Below are 26,675 nucleotides of genomic sequence, written 5' to 3'. Positions count from 1 at the left end.
GTGATGGTAGAGGCTGTATTATTAGGAATTTACTTCATGAAGACCAGACTGTTACTCAAAAAATGTTAAAAATTTTGTATCACACATTTAATAGAACTCTTTTCTTGTACATGATTACAGATAAGAGTTTTGTGTCAACCCGCATTTGGACAGTTGAATACTTGCTTAAATATTATCTCATTCCCTCCTCCTAGCAGATGGGAGAACTGAGTCACCTGACGGAGTGAAGCCTCTGTAGGGTTTGTGTTCTCACAGCCTCAGTTGTACCCTGAACCCTGGCTGCACATTAGGACACCGGAGGAAATTTCAGATCTTGTGGGTACCTGGGTCCCACTCCCAGAGATTCCGATTTCACTGGTCTGGCATGGGACCTACCCTGACCTGCCTGTGGGAGCTTTTCCCAGTCCCCCAGTGATTACGATGGACGTGCAGACTGGAGTCAGAACCGGTGGTTTCCTTAGGGCTGCAGGCTCCTCCCCTCACACACAGGGATGATCATCTCTCAAAGGAAGGGTAGGACCTGAGACAGCAGCTACACCCTCGTTGTCAGAACTGGACGACAGCTAAGCTCAAGCAGGGCTGCTGTTGTCTGGAGTTCCCTCTGCCCTCCCCCCGCCCTTTCTCTGTACGGTAAGGGGAGATACGTCTTAGTGCTCACAGAAAGACAGTGCCTAGAAGTGGAATGCCCCGTTGGAGTAAATGGATAGAGAAATGCAGATGTGTGCACAACATTGGGGGATTTTGCTGTCCAGCATGTGAAATGGGGGATGTTGCAGGTGAGTTGTAGGATGCCAGGATTGCCCATTGCGTCTCCCAGGTGTAGGACACTCACTTTCCTTTGCATTTTGGCATCCGTGCCAGAGCTTCACCTTTTTCCACCCCTTATATGCTTTTGAGAAGCCGTTGTCTCCATGTCCTCAGATACCTTTATTTGAGGGATACTCATTTCTGACCCTCTTCAGTCCTACACTTTCTTACAATACCTCAACCATTAAGCTAAAAGCAATTCCTTTTCTTACTCCTAGAGCCTTTTTCCCCATTGAAGAAATTTTTTTTTTGTTTTCACTGAATTCAAAATTATTACCTGTGCTTTAATGATTTCCTGTAACCATATTCTTCCTAAACGCTTTATAATTTCTCCCTGTTTTAATTAGTTAGTTGCTAATTAATTGTCTCTTTCAGGATTTTCCTCCCCTGCTAATACTTCCTGTTTGGAACACCTTCCTGCTCTTTCATTGCAGATAATGTTTTAATTTCATGATTTCACCATTGTTCCACTTGCTGTGACATCATCTCTTCACCTCCTTTACCTCCTTCCCCTTACATAAACCTTTCTTTACTCACCAGGTCATTTGGATTGTAGTTCTTTGGGACAAGGAAATATTATCATAGTGCCATCCTCTATTCTCCCAGTAAATATTTCTTGTTTGTTTGGGAGACATTAAAACAACTAAGACCTCATTCATTGGAAATATGAAAATGTTTGAGGATGCTAATTAAGTAACATGTAATTATGTCTGTCAGTCTATGGGATAAACTGTAACTAAAAGAATGAGAAGAATTTTTAGTTCTGTGTGCCTTCACAAACTCAAGGGAAGTTTGTATTTATGAAGAGTGCTTAGAAAGAATCACCTCTGTGACAAAACTTTGTGATTATTATAGTCAGAAGACGTTGTTGGCATGGAAGGCTGTGCACCGAGATGTTTCTGTTAAGGTAGCCTAACGACAACACACCATTGTCCTGATGTCGCAAAGTGTACTTCTCACATCACAGCGTGGTGTGCGGTCCGGGCGCAGGCGGGCAGTGTGTTCCGCTCTGTATTAATTAAGGAACCCAGACCGCTGGCAGCTGTACTGTCTTCAGCTTGTTCCAAGGTCTTCCTGGGAATCAATACTCAGCCCTTGGCTGAGAAGAGCACAGAAGATGGCTTGTGGGCAGTTTTCATGGGCAAGACCAGGGTAGGAAGTGGGAAATGTCATTTCTGCTCACACACCCTTGGTTAGGACTTGGCGGTATGGCACCACTGAACTGTAAGGGAAGTCGGAGAAGAAAGGAATCCTATCTGGTAGTCAGCTCCTGACACTGGAGGTATTTTTTAAAATGTTTAAGTTGTAAGAGAAATGCAGTGGTTTAAATGTATTAAACTCACTAGGATTCCTGTCTACATGGAAAGGATTACAAGGTCAAGTAAACACGTAATTAAAATTAGGCAGCCCTATTTATTAACAATAAGGAAGTACAAGTAAAATGTTATCATTTGACCTGCTTTCCTTTTAACATTTGTAAAATAAAACAGTGCACAACTGTTAAATTAGATTTGCAGTAAGGAGAACACATATCACAGAAACTATTAGTTTACTCATTGTTGATAGATTTAGTTATGACACAAGGAACAGTTTATGTGCATAGCAGATAAAAACAATACCACATTCAGTAAATCTGACTCTCATTACACATATGTTAGCAAATCAAATTATTTCTTGGGGCTTTATTAACCAGTCAACAAATATGTGAATATCCACATAGACAGGGTCCTACCGATGTGCTAAGAATAAACCCAACAAATTGGGGATAAAAGCATACTTTAAAAAAATTAATCGGCATGATAAAATTATATATTTGCTATGCAAGGTGGAAATTCAGGTATTCTAAGAGTTGAAAAGATTAAAAGCACACACCTCCAGAGACACCCCCCAAACTGACTGAGCTTGTTGCTTTGGTGTGAAATACAACCTCGAGAACAAGGATACGCAAATGTGGGAAATCAAAAACATTTATATTTATTAGTGCCCAAAATGGTAACTCATGAACTGATTCAGACACCTTCTAAGCAGTTCATATGTAAGGCTCTACAGTTGTGCATTAACTCATCCATTCAACTGTAAAGAATTTAAAGTTCAGACTAAGCTAAAGCATTTTAGCATTAAAAAAACGTGACACTCAATGTCCAAGGGAGAATATTCTACATAAAGATAAATTATTATATTAGAACATGAAAGCAAAACCATGAGGCAGTGACTCTGGGCTGTGTCCTCACACTCCTGTGATTGTTGGTAGGAAGAGCGAGTTTAGAGAGGACTCATCCAACAGCGTTTGTGATCTTGAATATGTTGGTTCCTTAACCGCAAGAACCATGTTTCTCAGACGTAATGAGTATATAGACAAGGAAAGTTTTTTAAAGGGGAAAAAATTGCATTTAATTTTCACAGTGTTGTTTTAATTATAGTGTTATTTACATGTATATAAATGTTAAAAACTCTAAGTTCCTTATGCTCCTCATAGCCCTAAAAGAAATTTATAAATTTACCATAGGACATAAACAAAGGTACAGAATCAGTGCATTTTAAATTTAAAATGTTAGGGATTCTTATCAAGAAGACATGCATGGAGATGACAATTTGAGTTGTTCTTTCAAGACTGGGTGAATAAGGACTGAGAGACCAGGGCTTAGGCAAATCAAAGAGAGTGAGGGGAGGGCACACATGTGTGAGAGTGAAATGTGCATGAGGGACAGAGAACATGTCCTTTGGGTTCGAGTGTGTCATGTGGGGACATAAGGTCATAGACCCTTTGGAACTAGGTCATGGGGCCCTGAGTACTGGGGCCTTTTAACTATAACTGATTGAATCCTTGGGAGGTATATAAGATGATAAAGGAGAGAGAATAGGTGTAGAGACTAAGGGTGGAACTTTCATTCACTCCTACAGTCACAGCTGATGTAAAGGGGGGAAAATTGAGAGACAGTAACAGGGAGAGATCAGAAGAGTGACTCAGCAGAATGATCAGGCCCAGCTGCGAAACGAACAGAATCTGTGCATGTCCAGGTGATAAATATTTATTAAAAAATCTCGATTTGAGATTGAGTCTTCTCTCTTTAAGCAGACTTACTTTCGAGGATTCATAGATTTTAAATGTTCTAGTAACATTAAAAAATTTTTAACAGGGGCCCTGGCTGGTGTAGCTCAGTGGATTGAGCGTGGGCCTGCGAACCATACGATCGCGGTTCGATTCCCAGTCAGGGCACATGCCTGGGCTGCAGGCCAGTTCCCGGCAGGGGACACACCATAGGCAACCATACACTGATATTTCTCTCCCTCTCTCCTTCCCTTCCCCTCTAAGGATAAATAAATTAGAAGAAATTTTTTTAACAGGTATGTTAAACTTTGTGTTGAAGAGGTCAAGTTCATACTAAACAGTTAAAGTATATCCCAGAATCATGCTTGACGTGGGAAAATTTCAGGATGACGTTACCATATTTTGGAATTTAACACATAATTCTTTCAGGCTTCTGTTATTATTACATGATCGAAGTAAATATATAAGTTTAGTATGTTAGACATAGCAGTTAAGCAACAGGATAATTATATCACAGAAAAATTGTTCACTTTATGAGTTCAATTAATGTAATTTCTCTATTAGTGGCCTACCCTAGGATATTTTAAGTGATTATATTAAGTTTTATTTCTAGACAATTTTTGTGAAACTTCTTTTGCCTAAAGCAGGCACATGGTTCAGCTGTTTAAAAAAGTAAAAAAGACATAAGCTCGAAAATAGGCCTTGGTTTCTTACTACTTTATGGCTTCAAACATCATTCTGAATCCTCTTGATAGAGTTTACTACATGAGCTAGCAGTAGGGCTTAACATTAAATTTTCATTTTGATTAACTTGACTGCAATTGTTTCTTAGCTGCCTTTTTAGAGCCCACTGCGGAATAAAATTAAAACGGTTTTTATGATACAACAGTTTAGTTGCAGAAAATGACATTTTTCTTTTTTCCCTGAACGGCAATGTGTTTCTGCGTTCCCTGCATGCACTGCATAGCTCTGCTTTCTCCTTTCTCCCATTCATCTTTTATAGCACCACCAGATTCATTTTCTTAAAGTAGTGTTTTGGCCATTCTCTTTTCCCAAACTCTTCAGTGGCCCCCCGTTGCCTCTCTCTCATCTAAGACCATCCCATCCATTCAAGAAGGACAAGCCCTGGTGCTTTATATTCTTGTTAATGTTTTCTTGATCTTCTCTGCTAAAGTCCTCATCTCCACTCTAGATTTTGTCTTCCTTTGGCGTAGGGCTCATCACATCCTACCTACCAGCTATGAAATTACATGTGAGTGCATCTCACTGACAACAATGTTGACTTGAATGCAGGGACTAAGTCATAATATTTTTGCCGACTCCCCCATTGGTTTGTGCATAAAAGGTACTCAATAAATGTGTGTTGGCCATCAAATTTTACACAATAAATATCTACACTCATCTATTACTATAGCTCAAAGCTATTTTTTAAAGGCAAAATAAGTAACAAATGTTTGCTGGATAAAATGACAAACTTGCGAACTGCTCTCTTCTGATCCTTTTACCCTTTACCCAAACCACCTTTCACTTTCTAATTGATTCATATTTAACCATTCTTGGTGATGGTACTGCCTGTCTCCTTCCCATTGGACAGTAAGCGTCCTAGGGCAGGGATCTTTAGGTTTGTTTTCTGACCTGCACCCCAAGTATTGGGAACAGTGCTTGTCAGTGAACTGGTGAGACTTGAAGGCAAAGGGCACTTTCTCCTTGTTTCTTGAATTATTGTCAGTGGCTTTCTTTCTTTTTTTTAAATTTTTTCCCTTTACTTGTTCTAGAGAGAGGAGAAGGGAAGGAGAAAGAGAGCAAGAGAAGTATTGATGTGAGAGAGAAACATTGATCAGTTGGCTCTTTCTTGTTCCTTAACTGGAGCCAGAACCTGCAACCCAGGCATGTGCCCTGACCAGAAATAGAACCAGCGGCCTTCTGGTTTGCAGGACAAAGCAACTGAGCCACATGTGCCAGGGCTGTTGTTGATCGTTTTCAAGGCAAGGTGTGGGGTTGGAAGAGCAGGAGAGACATGCGGAGATAGGGAGAGAGATCCTGACGTCAGTTTCTGCCATTTACTAGCTGTGCAGCTCTGGGTGAGTTGCTTGACTGCTCTGAAGATCATTTCCTCACCTATAAAAGGATAATATGACCTAAATTACAGTGTAATTTTAGGGAGAAAAAATCTACAATAAATAAATGCTAATATTTCCTAATCACTCCTAACATGGTATGACAGAGCTGGTGCTCTGCAGTGTCCATCACTGTCACAATTACAACCACTCTGTGAAGAAGCAGGGAGTGTTGTTGCCACGTGTCCTGGGTGAAGAGCAGGTGCCTGCCCAGGACCACACAGTGCTGGGGGCAGAGCTATTGGCTACATGAGGTCTCCTGGGCTCCGAAGTCCCAGCTTGTAACTCTCCACTGCTGTGTCTGTGCCCTTAGCATACACCCTTGTTGGGGAGCTTTGAGGGGGTTATACAATGGGCAGTTCTTCTGGATCTTTCTTTTCTGCCCTGACATGCTTGAGAGATGCAAAGGGCTGGTGAGTACCACTGGCCTCTCCAGATGGTGTCTTTATGAACCTGGCCCTCCCAAAGGGTGAGGGGCAGGGGAGTCTGGTTTGAAAGTATATCTGCCCCCAACAGGACACGCCCCTCCTGCTAAGCTATCTTCACTTCGAAGCCTATTTCTGTGCCCTTCCCCTGCAATAAAGCTTTTAACTCTTAGTATTTCTTGCAACGAAGATAGCATATTCTTGCATTAAGACTGTATTAAAGAGCATAGCCTTATTGGTTTGGGAACAAATTTGATAGTTTATGGTTGTGATAACCAAGTTGATCATTACAGTCTTCTCTGCTTTTTTTTTTTTTAGTTGAAAAAGTACTGAAACTTTTCAGAATCTTTGAGGGATCTATAAATGCCATGTCAAAGCATACAGTTAAATCGTCAATAAATGTGTGTTGATTATCACACATTTAACGTCAATTAATGTCTTTTAATTATTACAATATAATAAACAGCAAAAATAAAGTATGTTGCTGGTTTTCTGTATTAAAAAATGGCCTTTTTGAGGTATTTTTCTTTGAGCACTTAAAATTACTAAACCAGGATTGATGGGATGGATCATTTCAGCATCTAGAAAACCATCTGTAAGTTTCAGGAAATGGATTTCTCTTTTGAAACAGTTTGTCAGTTCAAATACTAAACGTGTATATCAGAAATCATTAAACTGAAAAGTAATTTCATTTGTATGTTTTAAACTTCACTGTTTTTAGTTGATTGGGAAGTTAGGTAAGAGGCCAGAGAGAACTGGCAGAATATGTAAAATTTCAAAGGAGAAATAGGCATTTTCAAACAGAGATAAGTGTATTATTTATTTTTGGTAGTTATATTGTAGTGTTTAAGAGCATAAGCTTTGGAATCAGCTCAACACTTATTCATTCTGCGGGCTTAGACATGTTACTTAACATCCTGAACACTGATTTTTTTCCACTTGTAAAGAAGGAATAATACCTACCTCGTAATGCTGCTATATTACATGAAATATTATATGCTTATCTAATGTAAGCACTTATATCTGTTTTATAATCATTGAAATAGAATTAGATAAATGAGGTGTTTGAAAATCTCTTTCCAAATAGTTCAGAAACATTTCTATGGAATCTTGAATGAAATTGTCAACTTGGCATGGAATGCTTTTTTTCTCGCTAATTCGTACGCGAACTCTATCTCCTTCTGGGATGAACCATTAACGTCTGCGCAAGTGAAGTTTTGCCTAATGAAATTTTATTTCAGAGTATGGAGTAAGCATATGCTAAGTTGCTTGTGTAAAATTCTATTTTCCAGGAGAATGCATCGAAGGGCTGCGGGAAAATGACTACCTTCTGATTCACTCCTGCCGGCAGTGGACCACCATCACCGCCCACAGCCTGGAGGAGGGCCACTACGTCATCGGGCCGAAGATCGAGATCCCCGTGCACTACGCAGGTGAGGCAGGGAGGGGCGGGGGAGGAAAAGCGAGTGTGCTGATTTTTTCCTCCACGGTGAGAAAACAGAAATTGTCTATCGACTAGAGAGTATAATTACACAGAAAAAGAAGAATCGAACACTTTTGTGTGGTTGTTTGATCAGTCATTGAAAGCTGAGATTCCTTTTGTTGTAGGTATTTCTAATTAATGCGTGTAGTTAAAACGTGGATTCTTAGTAGAGATTTATAAAATGAAAATTTTACAAACGCAAGCGTATTCTCCGCAATCTTAGACGGACCATTGGTATGTGTAACAAGCCTCTGAGCTTCGAAGTCTCTGAATTACCCTGGACACAATTTGAATGTTGCTTTTGTGAATGACCCTGATGGCACAGTTTTATAAGACAACATTTCACAAACAAGCATTTGTCTGGTTTTAAAAGCCTTTGGATTGGAGGTTCGGATGCCTGGGCACCCCCCTCTTTGCAAACATGGCATTTAGAACACAGCTCAGACGACCCCACTGCTTTTGTTAAATCAGAATATTAGCTACCTTCTCACCTCACTTTGGACCCCATTCAGCTCAACAATGCCATTCAAGTTTTATCAAGTGCATTTATGTGCTAATGCTGTTTTAGAGATTAGGATGCATCTAGTAGCTTGATTATACGTACTTAAATGCTTTGTTATCCTGTACTTTCTGTGGTGCTTATAGTTCGGTATATAAAGGATCTTGGCCTTTTCTTGCCTGCTGGTGTTTTAAGATCTGTCGCAGGACACTTTGGGCAGTGAGCTAAAATTTGTGTAGCCTTAGACTGCTATTATGTTTTTGAGTGAAACCTCTACAGTACCCACAGAGTTTTCTATTTAGAAAAGGGACTTTGCTTTATTTCTTCCCAATGTCTAGAACAGCAGCAAATAGTATTAATACATGTTCAGTAAATATTTATTGAATGATGAATGTTTTGGTCCCCTTTTTTATTCCTAAAAGCCCTTAATTGTCAGTATGACCTGGAATCATCCAGTTTCTCAAAAACCCTTTTTTATTCCAAGAAGAAAAAAATTATAAGAAAGCATTTATGTTACCTGAAACTTTGTCCTCTAGCATTACATTTCTTATCCAAAGGAGTAGCCTTTTGTAGAAAGAGAAGGGACTCTTTTTTTTTTAAAGATTGTATTTATTTATCTTAAGAGGGGAAGGGAAGGAGAAAGGGAGAGAAATATCAATGTATGGTTGCCTCCTGTGCGTCCCCTGCTGGGAACTGGCCTGCAACCCAGGCATGTGCCCTGACTGGGAATTGAACCGTGATTCTTTAATTCGAAGGCCCACGCTCAATCCACTGAGCTACACCAGCCAGAGCAAAAGAAGGAACTCTTAGTTGCAGAAAGTATTACTACCGTGAGGCTTCGAGCCGGGCCAGAGGGGAAGAAGGTGAGTCGGGGCCTCCAGGCCATAGCCTCCCCTGTGCTAGGTCCCACAGCAGGTGAGATCCATGCTGTTTTTAGCGCCCCAAGTATCTGGTTCCTGTTTTTTGTGGACAACTGAAAAGGAAAATAGAAGATTGTACTTCATCCCATGCAATTTTACCTAATCTGTTGTGTTTTTCTCTCTTAGTAGACAAGAGTTTCAGTTTTCCTCCCAAACCCGTGTGAATAGCTATGTCAGATCAGCTCTCCTGAAGGAGAGCTTTCGTTCGATCATTTCTGCAAATCTCCAAGCCCCTACTGGACTTTCTGACTTGTTGCTCAAGGCCCTCCAGCTGCTGGTTCTGTTCCACTTCTTCATACTTACCTTTTCTACTCTGAAGAGTGAACCTCCCACGCTAACCTAGTCACCTCACTGTTTCCTGGATGTACAGGATACTTTGTTCCATTTACACCATTCCCTGGCCAAGGCTTCCTTCCTCAGCTTTGCTCATATCAGAACCTGTCATTGCGCCCAGAGGGTGCAGGAGTCACCTCCTGTCCTCACATAGTCCCCTGATGTACTCATTGTGCATCACGTTCGTTTGGCACATGGCCTCAGTCTTCATTCAGTTCCTGCTTCCTACGTACACACATATCTTCACTCACCAGTTGGCCTGTACATTCCTTAACCAGTGAGACCAATTCTAAAGAGCTTTTGTGAATCAATCCTTTGGCTCTATACACAAAAGATACGATACTTTATGGCTATAGATGCTTGATCTAGCAACCTCAAACTTGGCTGCACATTGGAATCGTCAGCAAGTTTAAAGTGGTGGGTGACCCACGTCGCATCTCCAGAGATTCTGGTATCATTGGTCTTGAGTGGGGGCCGGGCTCCTCCTGTGGTAAAATGACACAGCCTCGGCTGAGGGCCCTGTTTTCTGGAATGGACATTCACTATGTCAGATGATAAGATTTCCTCAAACACCTGCAAGTATTTGCAAATGTTTTATTGTTTTGAACTTTTTTTATTAATAATCATTCAGCTTCCACTGGGAAGAAAGATATGGTTTAGCAGCTTACTCTTTATCTGCAATGAAGATAATTGTACACTGAATTGGGAAGTGATAACATTTTTTTATGTAAAGTTGAGGTGTCATGACTAAAAGGATACCAATGCTAAGATCCACCACTTTTCATGAAAGGAGAGAAAATGTGATTAAAGGGAGAAAAGCTTGAAATAAAGCTGTATTAATTCTGTCTACTACAACAAAATACCGTAGACTGCATGGACTCTAACAACAGAAATTTATTTCTCACAGTTCTGTGAGTCTGGGAAGTCTAAGATCAAGGCACAGACAGATCTGATATCTGGTGAGGGACCACTTCCTGGTTTGCAGATGGTCATTTTCTCATCGTGTCCTCACGTGGTAGAGAGGGAGTAATCATCTTTCTTTTGTCTCTTCTTACAAGGGCATTAATGCCATTCATGAGAGTTCCATCCTCAGGACCTAATAATCACCTGCCAAAGGCTCCACCTGCAAGCGCCATCACATTGGGGGTTCAGGCTTCAACATCTCATTTTAGAAGGACACAAACATTCATTCCATAGCAAGGACCAAATGGTTTACAAGACATTTGATAAGATCATTTCAAAGGACATACTGGGGTGTATTTTTTTCAAAGAATTTGCGCATTATCAAGTTCAGCCCTTGGAAGAAAGAGATCATAAAGTAAATTATGGAGAGCAAAAATATCATTCATGTCTCTCTGATTTATTTAGTGCTGTAATTATAATTAGAAGAAATCTTTATCCAAGCATATTTTACTAATTGGTCAGAATTTCATTTAGATTGAGATTCATCTCTCTTTCTTTGAGGGTAATTAATAAATAATTAAAAACCAAATAAGTTTAACCTAGTAATAAGTCCCACTAGCTTTGTAGTCAACCAAGTTGGGTTTCTAGTTTTGCCATTTACTGTCTGTATTACTTTGGGCAAGTTACTAAACCTCTCTAAACTTTCATAACCTCATCTGTAAAGTGGGTATAACTCCACTGCCTTTCCCTTAGGGTTAGTTGTGAAGACCAAAAGAGCTAAAGCAAGTGAAACACCTTTCAGAATACTTATCACTTAATAAGTGCACCATAAACGTTCATGGTGATGATTATGATAATAATAGCAACAAAATTTCATTCTATTTTGCATTAATTACAAGTTGAATCACTTTTCTGCTCATTAAAGCAAGCTGAACACTGATACCCCTCAAAATTGTCTTGGCTGCTGATTTTGGGGGTTTTTTACATTTTATTTTGAAGCTACAATAGTATAATTTATTCCTTTATACCACTGATTTAGTTGCACACATTTTAAGGTCATTTTTCTGTGTTTGTCTTCTTCTCTCCCTCCCACTCTCTCTCCATACACACATTCACACATCACTCACTTTTCCTGAATCATTTGGGTGTAGGCAGTGTATATCCCCCTAATACTTCTCTGTGTATTTCCTAAGAACAAGGATATCCTCTTATGTAACCCCAGTGCTATTAGCAAATTCAGGGGATTTAATACTTTAATCCTCAGGCCATGTTCCAGTTTTGTCAGATGTCCCAATAATGACCTGTATCGCCTTGCTTCCCTCCAGGAAAGCACCGAGTGTAGGACCACTGACTGTATTTCACCCTCACGTCCCGTTAGTCTCCCTTCCTTGGAACAGTTCCTCATCCTTCCTTGTGTTCCATGACATTGTTGAAGAACATCGGCAAGTTGTTTAATAGAATGGCCTTCAGTTTGGGTGTCCCAGTCTCCTTGTGATAGATTTAGGTTTATGCCTTTTTGGTTGGATCGCTGTGTACACAATGGCTCCTTCTCAGGCAGTCACATCTGGAGGCATGGGATGGCCCTTGGCCCCTTGTTGGTGACATTAACTTTGATCCCTTGGTTAAGGGGTTGTCTAATTTCTTTGCTGTATTATTACCATTACTTTGTGATTACTAGATCTTTGAGATTCTGTTAAGTGTGTATCTTGTTCCTTCTCTAACTCACCCCCCTTACCCCTTGAGCCGCTGTTGATGTTTTCTGTCTGATTCAGCTTTACAGTGAAGCTGAGAAAACAGTGCATTTCTAGCTTAACACCACCATTCCTTCTTCCATTTGGTAGTTGTTATTCTACTATTAAAAAGAGATTTTTCTTCTTTTCCATTTATATATTCATTTATTATCATCATGGAATTATGGATTTTCCATTCAGTGGATTACAAAATATTCCTGTCCTTATTTATTTTGATGCTCAGTTTATCCCAAATCTAACCATTTGGGTGCATGCCGACTCATGTATCTCTGTAAATTGCCTCTTTCATTTTTGTCCATCCGGTCCTTATTTTCTGAAATAGGTAGCAGCCATTGTTTTCAGTCAGTATATTGTTCCATTTGGGACCACTGCTGTGTCCTGTTCTAGGCCACACTTCTCATTTTGTGGTCCCTGTAAATTGTGTCTCTTGTCACCATACAGAGCCCAGCCTGGGCAGCCGTAGGTAGCTCTCTTCACACATATTCTGCAAAGTAGTAAAACTCAGCATTTTTAGAAAATCCCAATTTAGAGTATTTCCCTGTATTCTTTATCAAAATTTTTCATGTGAAAATAAATAATGTCATAAAACTTTGAGAAGCCCTGGCTGGTGTAGCTCAGGGGATTGAGCACAGGTCTGCAAACCAAACAACCTTGGTTTTGATTCCCAGTCAGGGCACATGCCTGGGTTGCAGGCCAGGTTCCAGCAGGGGATGCACAAGAGGCAACCATACATTGATATTTCTCTCCCTCTCTCCTTCCCTTCCCCTCTAAAGATAAATAAATAAAATCTTTAAAATGTTTTTTAAAACTTTGAGAAAAAGTAAATATGACTTGAAGTTTTTATCAGAATTGCACTAATTGTGCCTTATTCTGTATTCTAAAATTATTAGATGTGCTTTGGGAAAAAAGCAAAGATGCCCCTCATTCTGGCAGAAGTAGATTTTCATTTTGGATAACAAGAGCTTTCTTAGTATAATAAGCAGTTGATTCTGAGAGAGAGGACCTGTTCAGTCAGCATCACATACTTTGCTAACAGTGGAGAAATGACTGGAGAAAAATTGGCATAGTGTTTAGACAAGCGATTGCTGCCTTGGGGCAAGTTTATCCAAAAGGCATCACAGATCAATTTTAGGTGAACTTGCTAACTTCACCTAAAGGCAAATGTTTCCCCAAAAGGCAAATGTTTCCTAAGAAATGTACAGTACAGAAATAGGAATCTGTCCACATTCTGCTGACTCAGACTGTCTAAATTACTGTCTCGCACTGGGTCAGTTTGCTCTCCTTGCCCCCCCTCTGTTTATCCCAACTTACTAAACAACAACAAAATCTGTGTAAACAAATTTTGTTAAACCTGGTGCAACTGAAGTATAGCAAGATTTCTAAAGGTGCATGTTGTCATTTTGCAGTTCATATTTCTGTTCATCAAATCCCTTTCATCTGTGCAGTCCTGAGTGGTCAGTCAAGCCACCCACTACCCACGCCGATTACCACCAAAGCCCATGTGCCAGGGCCTCTCTTTAATGCTCGCCCCTTCTTGGGCCTTAAATGTAGCTTAGGATTCACAATCTGATTTTGTTTTCTCCTTTATAAACTAATGTAAAGTTCGGGCTTCCCAAAAACCTGGGTACGCCATTGCCTCTGGAATTTCATACGCCCTCCGGAGCTCCAAGTTTCCAGTCTATAAAATAGAGATTCGCCTTTAAAATGTCCTGAAGATCCTCTGAGATCTGGGTGGTATAAATGACTCAACACTGTGCCTGGCACGCGATGAGTACAAAATATATGTCACCTTTTTGTGATCCCCTCGCTCATGAAAACCAACCCCAAAACCTCTCTGTAGAGACACGTGGATGAGGTGGCAGGTGCCTGTGTCCCCGAGGTCCATCAGTTTGAGAAGCACTGGAATCCCGACTGAGCGTGTGGAAATTCAGGTCGTTGGATGGAACGTGTGCTGTCATCGCAGATGAACAGATTGCTACTTGAACAGAAGCATCTGAGATTAACTCCAGCCACGTTTGGCTTCTGGTTTTCCGTTCTCATCCTCCTGCAAATCTGGTGAATCTATAACAGGTTAAAATGATCTCAGGGCTTCCCTTCCCGCTATGATATGTACAGAAATAAGTGGCACTTGGAGCACAAGGGTGGGAAGAGTTGCTGATGAAGCCTGCAAGGCCCTTACTCAGCAAGCACCTGCATTTATGTCTGCAGTGCCTGTTTTTAGAAAAACAGACGTGTAGACTTGCAGTGTCTGTCTCTCGGGCAAAATTGTACTAATGTGGTATCTAACATAACCTGGGATTGTAATTACTGAACAAAGGGAAATGTCGAAACAAGCTAATTTTGTTCTCCTGGGTTGTGGGTTTAATTAGCATGAATCATCTGTTCACAAAAGTAATTACTCGTGTTGAACACTGTGTGTACTGTCTGTTCTGTGGGATAAAACTTAGGTGACACATGGACAGTAACCAAACTTTCTTTGAAGTAGTCCTAAACGACAAATATAGTATCTTTTTTTGTGATTCATTTTTATTTATTTTCAGAGAGAGGGGAAAGGAGGGAGGGAGAGAAACCTTGATGTGTGAGAGAAACATCAATGTGCAAGAGGAACATCAATTAGTTGCCTCTTGCATATCCCCAACTGGGGACCCTGCCCCCAACCCAGGCATGTTCCCTGACAGGGAATTGAACCGGCAGCCTTTCAGTCGCAGGCCAGCGCTCAATCCACTGAGCTGCACCAGCCAGGGCAAATACAGTATTCTAAGGAACATTGTCCCAGCCAGTTTTGCCAATAATAAATATTAGATATCTAAGAAATAACCATTTTTCATAACTGAATCTTTAGTTCTCATTAGCAATAACTAAAATTAATTGAGTGCTTAATATTTTCTAGGCACTTTGGTAACTCAGCACTTCACTTGTATTTCTGCATGTAGCTTTCACAACCATCCCATGAGACAGGTATGATCTGCACTTCGCAGAAGTACACGTCGAGATTTAGAGATGTTAAGTACATTGGATTCTAGCCAGCTGACAGGTGTGACTGCAACCCAGGTGAGGTCCAGGCCTGCTTCCCTCACCTTGTTCTGCGGGAGTATTGGAGTCACTTTCAGCATGAAAGGTGTTTTAACCAGCCTAGAGAAGAGAGATCTGTTGTTAGAATTAGCAAGTTGATTCAGCTTTCACTTTTCTCTCCTTTCACACCTAGCTTTAGGGGGAAATTAAGTAAATATATATTTATCATAACCTTTTCCACATTTATAAGTCATTGCATCCAGGTGACATTCCCACCCCTGAGTAAACTACCAGGAAGAAAGCAAAGACAAGGTGAGCTTTCAGGGCAGCCCAATGCGGGCAGGGAAGGGCAGAATGCGGGCACCTGCTGGACATGGGGAGGACCCAGGGAAGCCTGGGAAAGGAGGGGCTTTTTAAGTGTGACTAAAGAAGTTGGTAGTTTTCAAAAGGGCACCTAGGTGAATAAAAAGGAGGAAATCAGATTTTAAAAGTGGGTTAAAAATGAGTAGAAAGTGAGACAACAAGCAAGGGTCAGCTATTGGGTTGGCCAAAAAGTGTGTTTAATTTTTTTCCTTATGATGGCTCTAGTAGTGCTCAGTTGTCTTTAACTTCACTCAAAACAAGAAACTGAATGGGCTTTTTGACCAACCCAATAATTTCATCAAGATATTTTAAAGAGAAGCCAAGATATAGGACATAGGAGTGAATGGCTTTTACTATGCATTTTTTAAGAATAATGGAGTCAGAAGAATCTTTTTAGTTTAGGAAGAATGATTCAACAGAGAAAAGAGGGAAACGAAGTAATATAATATTGATAGGTTGGTGTCTGAGAAATGGTCTTTGCCATTTTTTTTCCTTGGGAGACATTTGTTACTCCTACTCAACTTCTTCATGATGTTATTTCTGTAGCTGATACACATGGCAGTTGTGGTCAGAAATTAGGTGGCTGTGTCTTTCACACTTGGGCATTCAACCTGATATTCTAACTCAAAACAGAGATAAATAGTGTGTCTCTCTGCCTTTGATGAAAGAATGACTCAAGGATTGTTATCAACCTTTGGTATAGCTTTCCAGTCTCACTTCTAAATGCTTAAGAATAAACCACGCAAGGAAATTTGAATTTGAGTGATATTCATGATGAGATTTTAGGGAATTATTTTGATTTTGTTAACGTGATACAAGTATTGTAGTTGTGAAGGGAAATATTTCTATTTTTAGAGGCACGTGCTGAGTTATTTGGGGGAAATGTGATTAAAAGTTACAAAAACCTATAAAAATAGATGAATATAGGACAAGCTGTTAAAGTTATTAAGTCTAGATGAAGGGTAATGGGTGTTCACATTCCCCTAATTTTCTATATGTTAGAAAATTTTTGTAATAAAAAGGAAAAAGTTGACTGACATATTAACCAGTGTATTGTGGAACTCTTGGTGATATTCTCACGACAACCACTCTGCCCCCATCTTTGAATCTGTTTGTATTATAGTCTTAAGTAATTTCTATAAGAGTGGAAGAATAGTTCTCCTGTCACGGGGTCGTTTTGTGCTGGTGTGAAGTGTGTGTGGAAAGCAGCCAGTGAAAGGTGAACTCAGACAGCCGTGAGTCTGTATTCACAGCGTGGTGGGACCATCCGGCTAGTGGCTTCCTAGGGAGACTTGATTACTCACAGCTCTGGCTGGCTTCCAGGGCCTGACCCTGCTGGTGGTAGTCATTTAAACATAAAGGAGGAAAACAGATGTGTGTGTGTGTGAGTGTATATAAGATTCAGGGAGAACGACATTTTCTTTTATTAGTTTCTTTTTAAAATAAGAGCTTTCTGGGAAATACGGAAAGGGGGAACACGAACAAATACAGTGGACAGCTTTGGTGTCGTACTATGCGGCTTTTCGGGATCTAAAAACGTTAGTAAAGTAACTTGAATAAAACGTTTGAGAATCCCTCAATTGCCGTCTTCACATTTGACCCCGTTTACTCTCAGAATGCTTGCAAATTGTCTACAAAGAGAAAACCTACAGTCGAGAAAATAAAGCAAAACAAAAACTCAGGCACAAAACAGTGACGGTGTTTGAGGTTCAAAACTCCTGGGCTGATGTGTTCTCTTTCTTTTCTACTCTCGGGTTGGTACTGAATGGAAAGTTGGTTTTTTGAAAGGGATAACTCTGGTTCAGGCATAATTTAACCTATGAGATAATGGGATTAACATCAGGCGGAAAGTTTGAACAAGCTTCCTGAAACCACACTGTTAATGGAGTGTTTATAGCATGGGTGGGGATGGGCTCGCCTTACTTCATAATTCGATTTCCATTTTGAACTTGTACCTCTAAGAAGTAGTGTGACCTTTTAAAAGGTTCCCTTTCAGCATTTAGGAATTCCTTGGCGTTTTTTTTTTTTTCTTTGCCGAAAGCAGACTTAATAATGCCTCCCAAAACTGATTGCTACTGGTAAGACTTCCTGGAGTCACCCCACTCCGTTTCTAAGAATTGGAACCACTTACCTTTCTGACTCATTCTCCAGTTAAATTGTGTGCTGGCTTTCTGTTAAACCACTTACCCATCAATGTAGGGGTCGGGTGTACTCATACCAGACAGACAGCGAAGCATGTGTACCATGCGAGCTCCGACATTTAGGGCAAGAGGAGCGATGATTCACATACTCCATGTGCGGCATTTTTAGGAAGGTACACACCACCGGGACCTCCGGCTTGTTAGAAGTGGTTAATCGAACAGAATGGGGTTTGTCCCTAAGAGTGAGTCAAGCCACTGTGTGAGGGTGAGACAAGCAACATAAACACAGAGCTTTTATTTTCTTGTCGTTAAAAACATTGTAGGTGAATGAAGTGCAGTGGGCACATAAACCTTTGAAATATTCCATTTCTCCCTTCACGCCTTTTGTATGTTTATGAGTTTAACACCCAGTTACATTTTCCCTTCATACCATTTCATCATGTTGGCTTCCTTCTACTAAAGAAGCTGGTCACTTTGGGTGGGAATTGTAACCTTCTGTCCGCCTCATGACCCTACAAGAATCGTGCACCAAGTCTCGCTGAGGCTCTCTCCACCATCCCTGGCACGGCTGCTCCCCCTTTCCAACTCTTTTTATTGGGTCTCTCACTTGCTCCAAAGACCCAAGTGCCTCCCTTTTCCCTCCAGTCAGTCATCTGTGCTGTTGTCAGGTCAGTTTTCCTCACCTACGGCTCTATCATTTGAACACTGACCTCAGCTTTTCAGAGGTGCCCCCGTGTGACTGCAGACCTTTGTCTCATGCGGGGGCCCTTCTGAGGCCTGGCAGCCGAGGGCTGGGTCTCTCCATCGGACTAAGAGGACTACCCTACAGTAGACACCCTGCTGGGTGCCAGCTCACCTTGCTGGGCTCCTTGTTGCTCTTCAGCCCCCCACCCAGTCCTCCTGGTTTCTAGTACTCGGAGAGCTCACACGTCAGAGTCACCACCCAGCTGGGAAATTCGACCTCAAATCCCACCTTCCTTGGGAAGCTTTTCCTGATTTTCCATACCATGTATATAGATCAGGTCCTTTTTCAGTCTTCCGCTTTGGAATCTGTAACACTTTGTGCCCAAGAGTGTTTAAGTCTTGCTCTTATTCTTCCCTTCACGAAAGGCTCCTTGAGGGCAGTCCCATCTCTCAAAGAATCTAGCTCATGCTTGAATCATTTAAGGACTCAATGAATATTTTTAGCCAAACTGAAATGGACTGATCTTTCAAGGACAAACCCTTTTCAGTAGGGTTATGGGGAAGAAGTCTGGTTTCTCATGCCTGTGGAGCAGGCTCTGAGCCCCTACCCGGTTGGTAAGAGCAGCGACTGAGTGTTCCATTGGAGGCACAAGCAGATGCCTTGGTAAGGAGACGCCAGTTTTGCCTGGGAGTGGGAGGTGAGGGCCTTCCAGTGAACATGGGAGGAAAGGGCATTCTAGACAAAGTACCAGCTTGAGAAAAGGTTTGGATTGTGGGCAACAGTGGAGGTAATTTAAAGTATTTGTCAGATGGAAGAGGAAGGAGTACTTAGAAAATAAGGCCGAAAACCTAGTAGAACAAAAGGGAGGGAATTTGAATTTTAGGATGACTGATGGGAACTGTGGTTTCCAGGCCTTGGGGAGGAGGGCGGTCCCTCACATAAGCTTCCTTTTAAAAAGTTGATAGGAGGTGCCACGCTTCCCGGCCTCCACCCCTGCCTCCCCCACTGGTTTGGAATGAAGGATGAGAGGAAGGTGAGGGCCGCCGGACAGAACATGTTGAAATAAACCTGATGAAAGATGGCGAAGTCCTGCACTAGGGCTCCGGGAAATGCTGAGGAAGGAGAAGCTGATCTCCACATGCCGGAAACAAGAAAAAAGGAGAGAAAGGTGTGCTGAGATTTTTTAAGGCAACCAACTTTTTTTAACTTCCCAGGAATAGGCACTTGCTTACTCACACTTTTCCCAATGGCGCAAATTTATTTCTACCATTTTCTTTTATGCTAAAAACTGCTTTCTCTTAAAATATATTTTGTAATGAACTAAACTCTGTCTGAAAAGAATTGAGTAAGAAAATACTTGGATTTCTTTTAAATCCCCTTTGTGATCGTTTGGGTACTAGGGTTCTTCTAGTAGAAGTTCCCCAACATCTCAGGCGTTAGTGTTCTAGATTGGCAAGGATGCTTTTATCCTTTCAATTCTTGGGCCTGCCAGGTGCATCGGAGGCAGGGGTTCCACAGAAAAGTGTGTGTGGAGTAAAGGATCAGGTAATGGGGGGAAAATATACAGAAATCTTAAGCTTTGAAAGATTGATACCATAAAGATTTAATAGCTTTGCCTATATTTGGCAATTGCCTATTTCCTACATCCAGTGAGAATTGGTTTTGTTTAAAAATCTAGGAAAGTTTGGTGAATTGAATGAAATGATCTGGTTATCTGTTTTCAATACTATGATAAAGAAATTTCTGTGTGAAGGAGAATGTGTGTATTGCAGGTTGACTTTCTGAGATCAAAACATCTGTTACAGAATTTGTCACGATTCTTAACTGTTGCATCCTTATTTAGGGAAAAAATGGTCCTTTTCTTTCTTTAACGATAGTAGACCAGTAGTTCTCAACCAAATCTGAGCAAGCAAGTTGCTCGACCAAGTGAGAGTTTGTACCCACCTTCACCTCCCTGGGACATTAGGCAACATGGAGAGGCTTTGTTCAGTGTCTTGTGAGCTGGGGAGGGGGCCTACTGTAATCTGCTGGAGGGGTCTGGGAATGCTGCTGAACATCCTATAACTAACAAAGAGTTATCCAGGCCACAATGTCACTGGGACAGTGCAGAGAAACTCAGACACTTGTTGTTGTTATCATTACTGTCTTGCCTTTAGTGTTATTGGTAATCCATTTCATTTTCTGCTGTATTATCAAAATTCTTTTTGGACAGAGGCCGTCAGACAGACATTGTGTAGAAAACCAGCATCAGAGTTGATTTCTAAAGCATAACAAGCTGTTGCCTGGTCTGAAAAAAGAAGTTAAGTAGTTTGTGAATTGACACTACTTTCTGTTCACATTGCGTGAGACCGACAGCAACCGTGTGTGTCAGGGCAGACGGACAAATTCAGGGGGCAGCAAAGGAGCAGTCACTTTAGCTGCAAGGCTTTTTGTTCTTCGGAACTATCCTGGCTCTTTTCTTCTCCCTTTATGTTAAAAATGGGGGTATCTGTAATTACCTAAGATAAACAGACTTTAAAAGAATTAAAACAACATTGTAAAACCGTGTCTACCTGCTTCACATTGCATTATACATCAGCATAATGTATGGTGCTTAAAACGCTGCTGAGACTAAGCATTTAGCCTGTTGTCTCTGGGACCCCCCCCTCCCTCAATAGAAGTATCACCAGCTCTGTCCCTCCCCAACCTTTTAACTTTAAGCAACTGCATAGAAAGTCCACATAGGAAGGAGAGAACACACCGAAGCCGTGCTGCTGCAGGTCTTTGGACATATTCAGACATCGACTGAATAATTGAATAGCTGCTGACCAGCGGTGTGGAGGTGAGGGACAGCTGGAGAGGAAGGAGGGTGACACCTGAGACCCACAGAGCGAGTACTCGAGAGCATCAACTATGTGGTGGCTCGGCCCGTGCATCATGCTGAACCATCATCTCATTTAATCTTAGAAACCGTTCCTTTCCAGGTGAGGAAACCAAGGCTTTGGGGGCTCAGCGAAGGTCCTACAATCAATAGAGGGTGAAGTCAAGATTCAAACCTGGAGCCATACAACTGCAAATCCTGAGCCCTCAGCCCGAAACTTGCCTCCATGGCCGGGTCTCGGGGTTCTCAGAGAACTTCTGGGTTTGGTTTGTATGCTAGTAGCAGGCAGTTCACTCCCATGATATTGTGTTTGTGTTTTGGATACAACCCTTTGGCAGCAGGTGGGGCTGGCCCTTTGTGACTGGCAAATTACATAAATGAGGTGGAAATGAAAAAGAATACATTCTATTGTACCTCGGGCTGTTCGAGAGTCTCTCACGGGCAGGTTGGGTGAATCATGAAGAAGGGTATAATCCCAGGTATATGAAAGCATGTCAATCGAGGCTGTAATTGTTCTTTCTGTTTTTCCATCTTTCTTTTCCTGTTAACCTCCTTGTCAACAATAGACATACATAGTGTTCTACTCATCCACCTCTCATCCTTCTGCTCATCTAGCAGGAAAAGCTCACACACTCCAGGGGAGCCCCATGCAGACCTGTCTTCTAGGTATCAAGGTGTAAACAGGTAGGGGAAAGAGCAGTCCTTTTATTTGAACGAAAGCCCCGTGTCTGCATGAACAGTGCAGACAACTATGGACACATAAAGAATAAAGACGTTTAAGCTGGACTGCAGAACTCCTGGCTTATGTGACTTTACCTCCTGGATACACACACACGGACACACGTTGTTGAATAGGGACTGAGTATCCCTTTTTGTCAGGTGGGAGGAGGATGATCAGATGGTGCCTCTCACCTGTTGTTGCAGGAACCATGAGGAAGTTGTCTTCTCTGTGACAGTGTGGTTTTGTGAGTCCCCAGTGGCAGCCATCAAGCGCATTGCTCTATAGAAGGGGCCTGGTCCACTAGAGCTGCTGGGGTTCAATCATCCCCAAACCACAGTCTTCATGTTTGACCACTGGGGCAGAGCCACACTGGTCCGGTAGTAAAGCTAGACATCGAATGACATGGGCTCCAAGATATTGAGGTGGCAGGAGACACCTTGGGATTCCTGGCAAAGACTCGAATGCAGCCCTCCCTCCCAATGGCAAGAAACAGCTAGGCGGTACCAGTTTCACTAGAGTCAGGAACAAGATGAGCGTTCCCAACTTCACCTCTCCTCTTCGGTGGCTCACTTACTCCATTCGGGCTGCTGTAACAAAATACCACAGACTGCCTGGCTTGCAAACAACAGAGATTTATTTTCTCACGCTTCCAGTCGCCTTCTGGCGGAGGTTCTCCTCCAGGCTGCAAAGGCGGACTTCTCACTATGTCCGGCACTGTGTCCTCCCTCACAGAGGGAGCTCTGTGGGGGTCTCTCTTGTAAGGGCTCTAATCTCATTCATGAGGTTCCCATCCTCATGACCTTAGCCTCTCCCAAAGGCCCTAACCCACAAATACTATCACATTGGGCTTTGGGATTTCAACATATGAATGGGGGCAGGTTATTCAGTTCTTAGTGGTGCCTTAGGGCTTTGCTTTCCAACTCAAAACTCGAGTATGTACTATATACCAAAATAACAATGAGCACAGGAGATTCATTGTCCTGGCTCAACCCCGTAGAGCTTACCTTATTTTTCAATATGTGGCCTAACTTTTCTGTACCTCACTTTTATCATTTATAAAATGGAGATAATAATACCTATGTCATGTAGTTGTGATGAGGCTGAGATGAGCCTGTAACCACCATGCTTGGAAGAGCACCGGGCATATACCAAGAGCCAGGCTGGTGTTCTCTGCTGGTCTTGCTGTTAGTTTGTAGCTGATGTAGTAAGACAGAAAAGGAGAAGAGATTTCAAACATTGGAAAGAAAGGGGAAAATATTATATGATTTGTCTCACTAGAACATCCAAGTAGATCAACTGAACCAAAGATTATAATTAATATCAGAATTTAGTGGTCAGATGTAAGATTAGATTATAAAATCAGTAATGTTTCTACTATACTAGAATAACCAAGTAGCAAATGTAATTTTTGCAAAGAGTTGCATTGGCCAAAAAGTCCACTTAGTTTTTTTCTATGAAATAAAAGACATGTTTTTCATTTTCACCAATAACTTTATTGATTTGGATATTTTGAGTATTTTGGCTATCTCCCACTATTGGCTTCTGATGAGTAGAGGCCAGGGCTGCAGCTAAAATTCTTCCAATGCATAAGACAGCACCACAGCAAAGAATTATTTGGCCAAAATGTGAATAGTACCAAGAAGCTTGGCAAAACAGTTTTAACACATTCTATCAGTCACCACCCCTTCTCCATACACTGTACAGATCTTCTTTAGTGTTTCAGTTGCATCTTTACCTTTCTTGAAACAACAAGGCATAATACACCAAAAATGTTTATTTTCTTCATCTTCAGTATTAAATGGCTACAGAAAAATTCACCCATTTTGATGTTTTTTTAAATGCATGCTGTTATGACAGCTGTCACCATACAATCTAACAAAAATGTTTCAAATGAAGTTAAAAACAACTAAGCACACCTAGAGCCATTGTATGGGAAAAAATTAAACGAACTTTTTGGCCAACCCAGTAGAGTAACGCAGCATCTGGGGTATATTCTTATTCCCCTTGAAAGACCTTATTTCTCTTGACCTCGAAGAAGGCAGTTAAGCCTTGAGATGTCAACTCATCCATTATTTGGTAAGAAAGTGATTCTCTGTCGGCATGTGAAAACCTGTTAAATGTTATGTGTAGATTTGTTTTGATATTTAAAATTTCTCCTACCTTCCCACAGAGGGTCTTATTTACAGAGGGTGAGGTATGATGAAACAGTTTTCTTAAGGTGATTGTCCACATAGTTTCAAACTCCTCTGAGAACAGGCAGACCCCCTGTTAGAAATGAAGGTGGCGGGCAGTACGTGGGCGATGGCGCCGTAGCAGATCCTGGCCGTTCTTATTCTCGAAGGGCCATATAAATCAGTAGTGAATCTTGACCAAATTATTCAGTCACTTTCCAAACAAAGTAGGTGTAAATTGGACTGAAGAGCCAGACATGCACCATTGTCTTTTTTAAATCCATTCAATGTTGGAGTCAATTCCAAGCCACAGGCTTGAGCTCCCCACCACTGCCTTTAATCAAATGATTTCCAGTTGGCTTGCCTGTCAGGTGGGCAGGCCATCTAGCGTGACTGCACCTACACGAGGCCTAATTCAAGGAAAGGATTGCTCCTGTGGCACCTTGTGAATGGAGTGGGTTTCTCAGCTGATTCTGGACTCAGTTTAATTGGTCTGAGTGAGTAAGATATGAGGTCCCCCAAATTCAGATGAACCTCTGAAAAACCCACATAGCCTGGTGTTTGCAGTCCCACCAGTGTTGAGAATCTCAGGTGTGCAGACTCTCAGTGGGGTGGACTGGGTTTTAGACATTGAGTCAGAAGTCATAGATTTTAGTCCTTGCTTCTGCAATTTATATTATCAGCTCTGTAACCTCAAAAAGTATCTTTATCCTTTCCCAGTTTTCACATTTTTAAAATAGGGACAGTAATATTTGTGGATATTAAATATGTTGACTATAGAAATTTCGTAAACTATAGTGAACTATCATTTTGCTAAGCATTACTTTTAGTAGGTCTAGGTTTTCTTAGTCCTTCATATACTTAGCGTCTTTTTAAGAAAGCAACTGGTTGTCTTTTGTGCTCTAAACAAATGGTACCTGATCTTCAGGTCGTTATAACTGCATTCACTTTAACTTCTGCTATTAGGAGGGCTTTTCTTTCTTGTAAGTCTCATAGTACTTTCTTTAAACCATGGCTCATACCTCAGTATATAAAATGCATTTTACATGTGTCTGCTACTATATTGTAAACTCTTGAATATAATATGTTGTTTATCTCTGCATTCTTCATGGTACCTTGCAATGTGCCAGGTACATTATAGATGCTTAAATGGTTGAACAATTGAATACATGAACAAGCATTAAATTATATGTCATTTACCCTTTAGAGTTGCTCTCAAAGGCACATATTACACAGAACAGTTTCTGTTTTTAGAATCGTTCAGTCATTTTCTGTATGTCTTTCATTCTTTTTTATTTTCCTTTATCATCTTGATATTATCTATATTTCGGTTAATGCAAAGTTTGTTGTTGTTGGAGTTCATTGTTTTGATTGAATCTAAGGAAGAGTCTAGCATAAAGTGAGTAATTGATTATTATCACTTTGGATTAAATAGGGAGTGGTAGAATATTCTATTATATGGGCACATGCCATCAAGGAGACTATTACTTGCTGGGATGGTGAGAGTTAAGTCACTGATCCAAGAACACATAAACTTGTATCAACAAAATCAACCTGCAAATTAAAGGCAGCCCCCTAATTACTGTACAGACACAGAGCAAGAAGTGGGGTGGTATGTAACGACGGAACACAAGGAAGAAAATTAGCTAACTGCCAGAAAAGGGATTTTCTGGTGACATAGTGTCACCTTTCTCACATCTGCTTAGATGTCCCTCATGACTTTGACGACCATGCATGGAACACCTGATGGGGAAGTCATGGCGTGAGCACCGGGTTTATAGTCTTCAGCGGAAGATGAAGCGTTATGAAAGCTGTTGGGTATGAAATCTGCTGAAATCACATGCTAGGTTTTAAACACTGAAGCTGCCAGGCAGTGTATTGGCAAAATGAAATTTGTAAGTCCATTGTCCATCAATAATGAGCACTATGTTTGCACAGTTTATTCAGGGTGGATATCAATATGTTCATGTGCCAGAAATTCTGATCTGTAGCTTGAAAAAGTCTTGAAGACTGATTTACAAAAATAACAAAGGAGGCTTCTCATAAGTAACAGGAAATCTAGTTCACTGTAAAGCAGATGATGGAAAATGACCGGGTTCATATATCTCTGCAGGTTGAAAACAAATGAGGATGACACATAGTGACCAAACTTAGTGACCTTCTTACGGAAATACCTGTGGGCAGCTAGAGCATATTGTGTGACAGCTGGTGCATTTTGGCTGCTTCTTTCAGATGCCTTATTTTCAGGTGGCTTTGCCTATAAAAAGGTACATCCTCAAGACCTGAAAAATTCACTTGTTCTTACTGGTTCTATCAGAGTCTTGGGAAAACATGAAAGAAGAGAAAACAGAGATATATTTTTTAATTTTTTTCTAATTTAACCAAACCAAAAGATAAAAGTCCTCTTTGCCTTCTACACCATTTTCCACTTGTTT

The 26,675-nt window shown here is 41.1% G+C and overlaps 1 protein-coding gene across 2 annotated transcripts in view; it reads left to right on the top strand.

Moving 5' to 3' along the window:
* Positions 1-26,675, top strand: part of GAREM1 (GRB2 associated regulator of MAPK1 subtype 1) — a 176,427-nt gene that overhangs the window by 51,767 nt on the left and 97,985 nt on the right. For both annotated transcript variants that reach the window (XM_037032590.1, XM_037032582.1), the window contains exon 2: positions 7,691-7,831. In XM_037032590.1, the coding sequence (XP_036888485.1) occupies positions 7,691-7,831 (141 nt within the window). The remainder of the gene's footprint in view (positions 1-7,690; positions 7,832-26,675) is intronic.

The sequence above is a fragment of the Sturnira hondurensis genome, unplaced genomic scaffold (assembly GCF_014824575.4).
Source record: "Sturnira hondurensis isolate 20B ecotype Veracruz unplaced genomic scaffold, ASM1482457v3 Scaffold0001872, whole genome shotgun sequence".
Taxonomy (NCBI): domain Eukaryota; kingdom Metazoa; phylum Chordata; class Mammalia; order Chiroptera; family Phyllostomidae; genus Sturnira; species Sturnira hondurensis.
The sequence above is the reverse complement of the archived record's forward strand: the minus strand, read 5'-3'. Positions and strand labels throughout refer to the sequence as shown.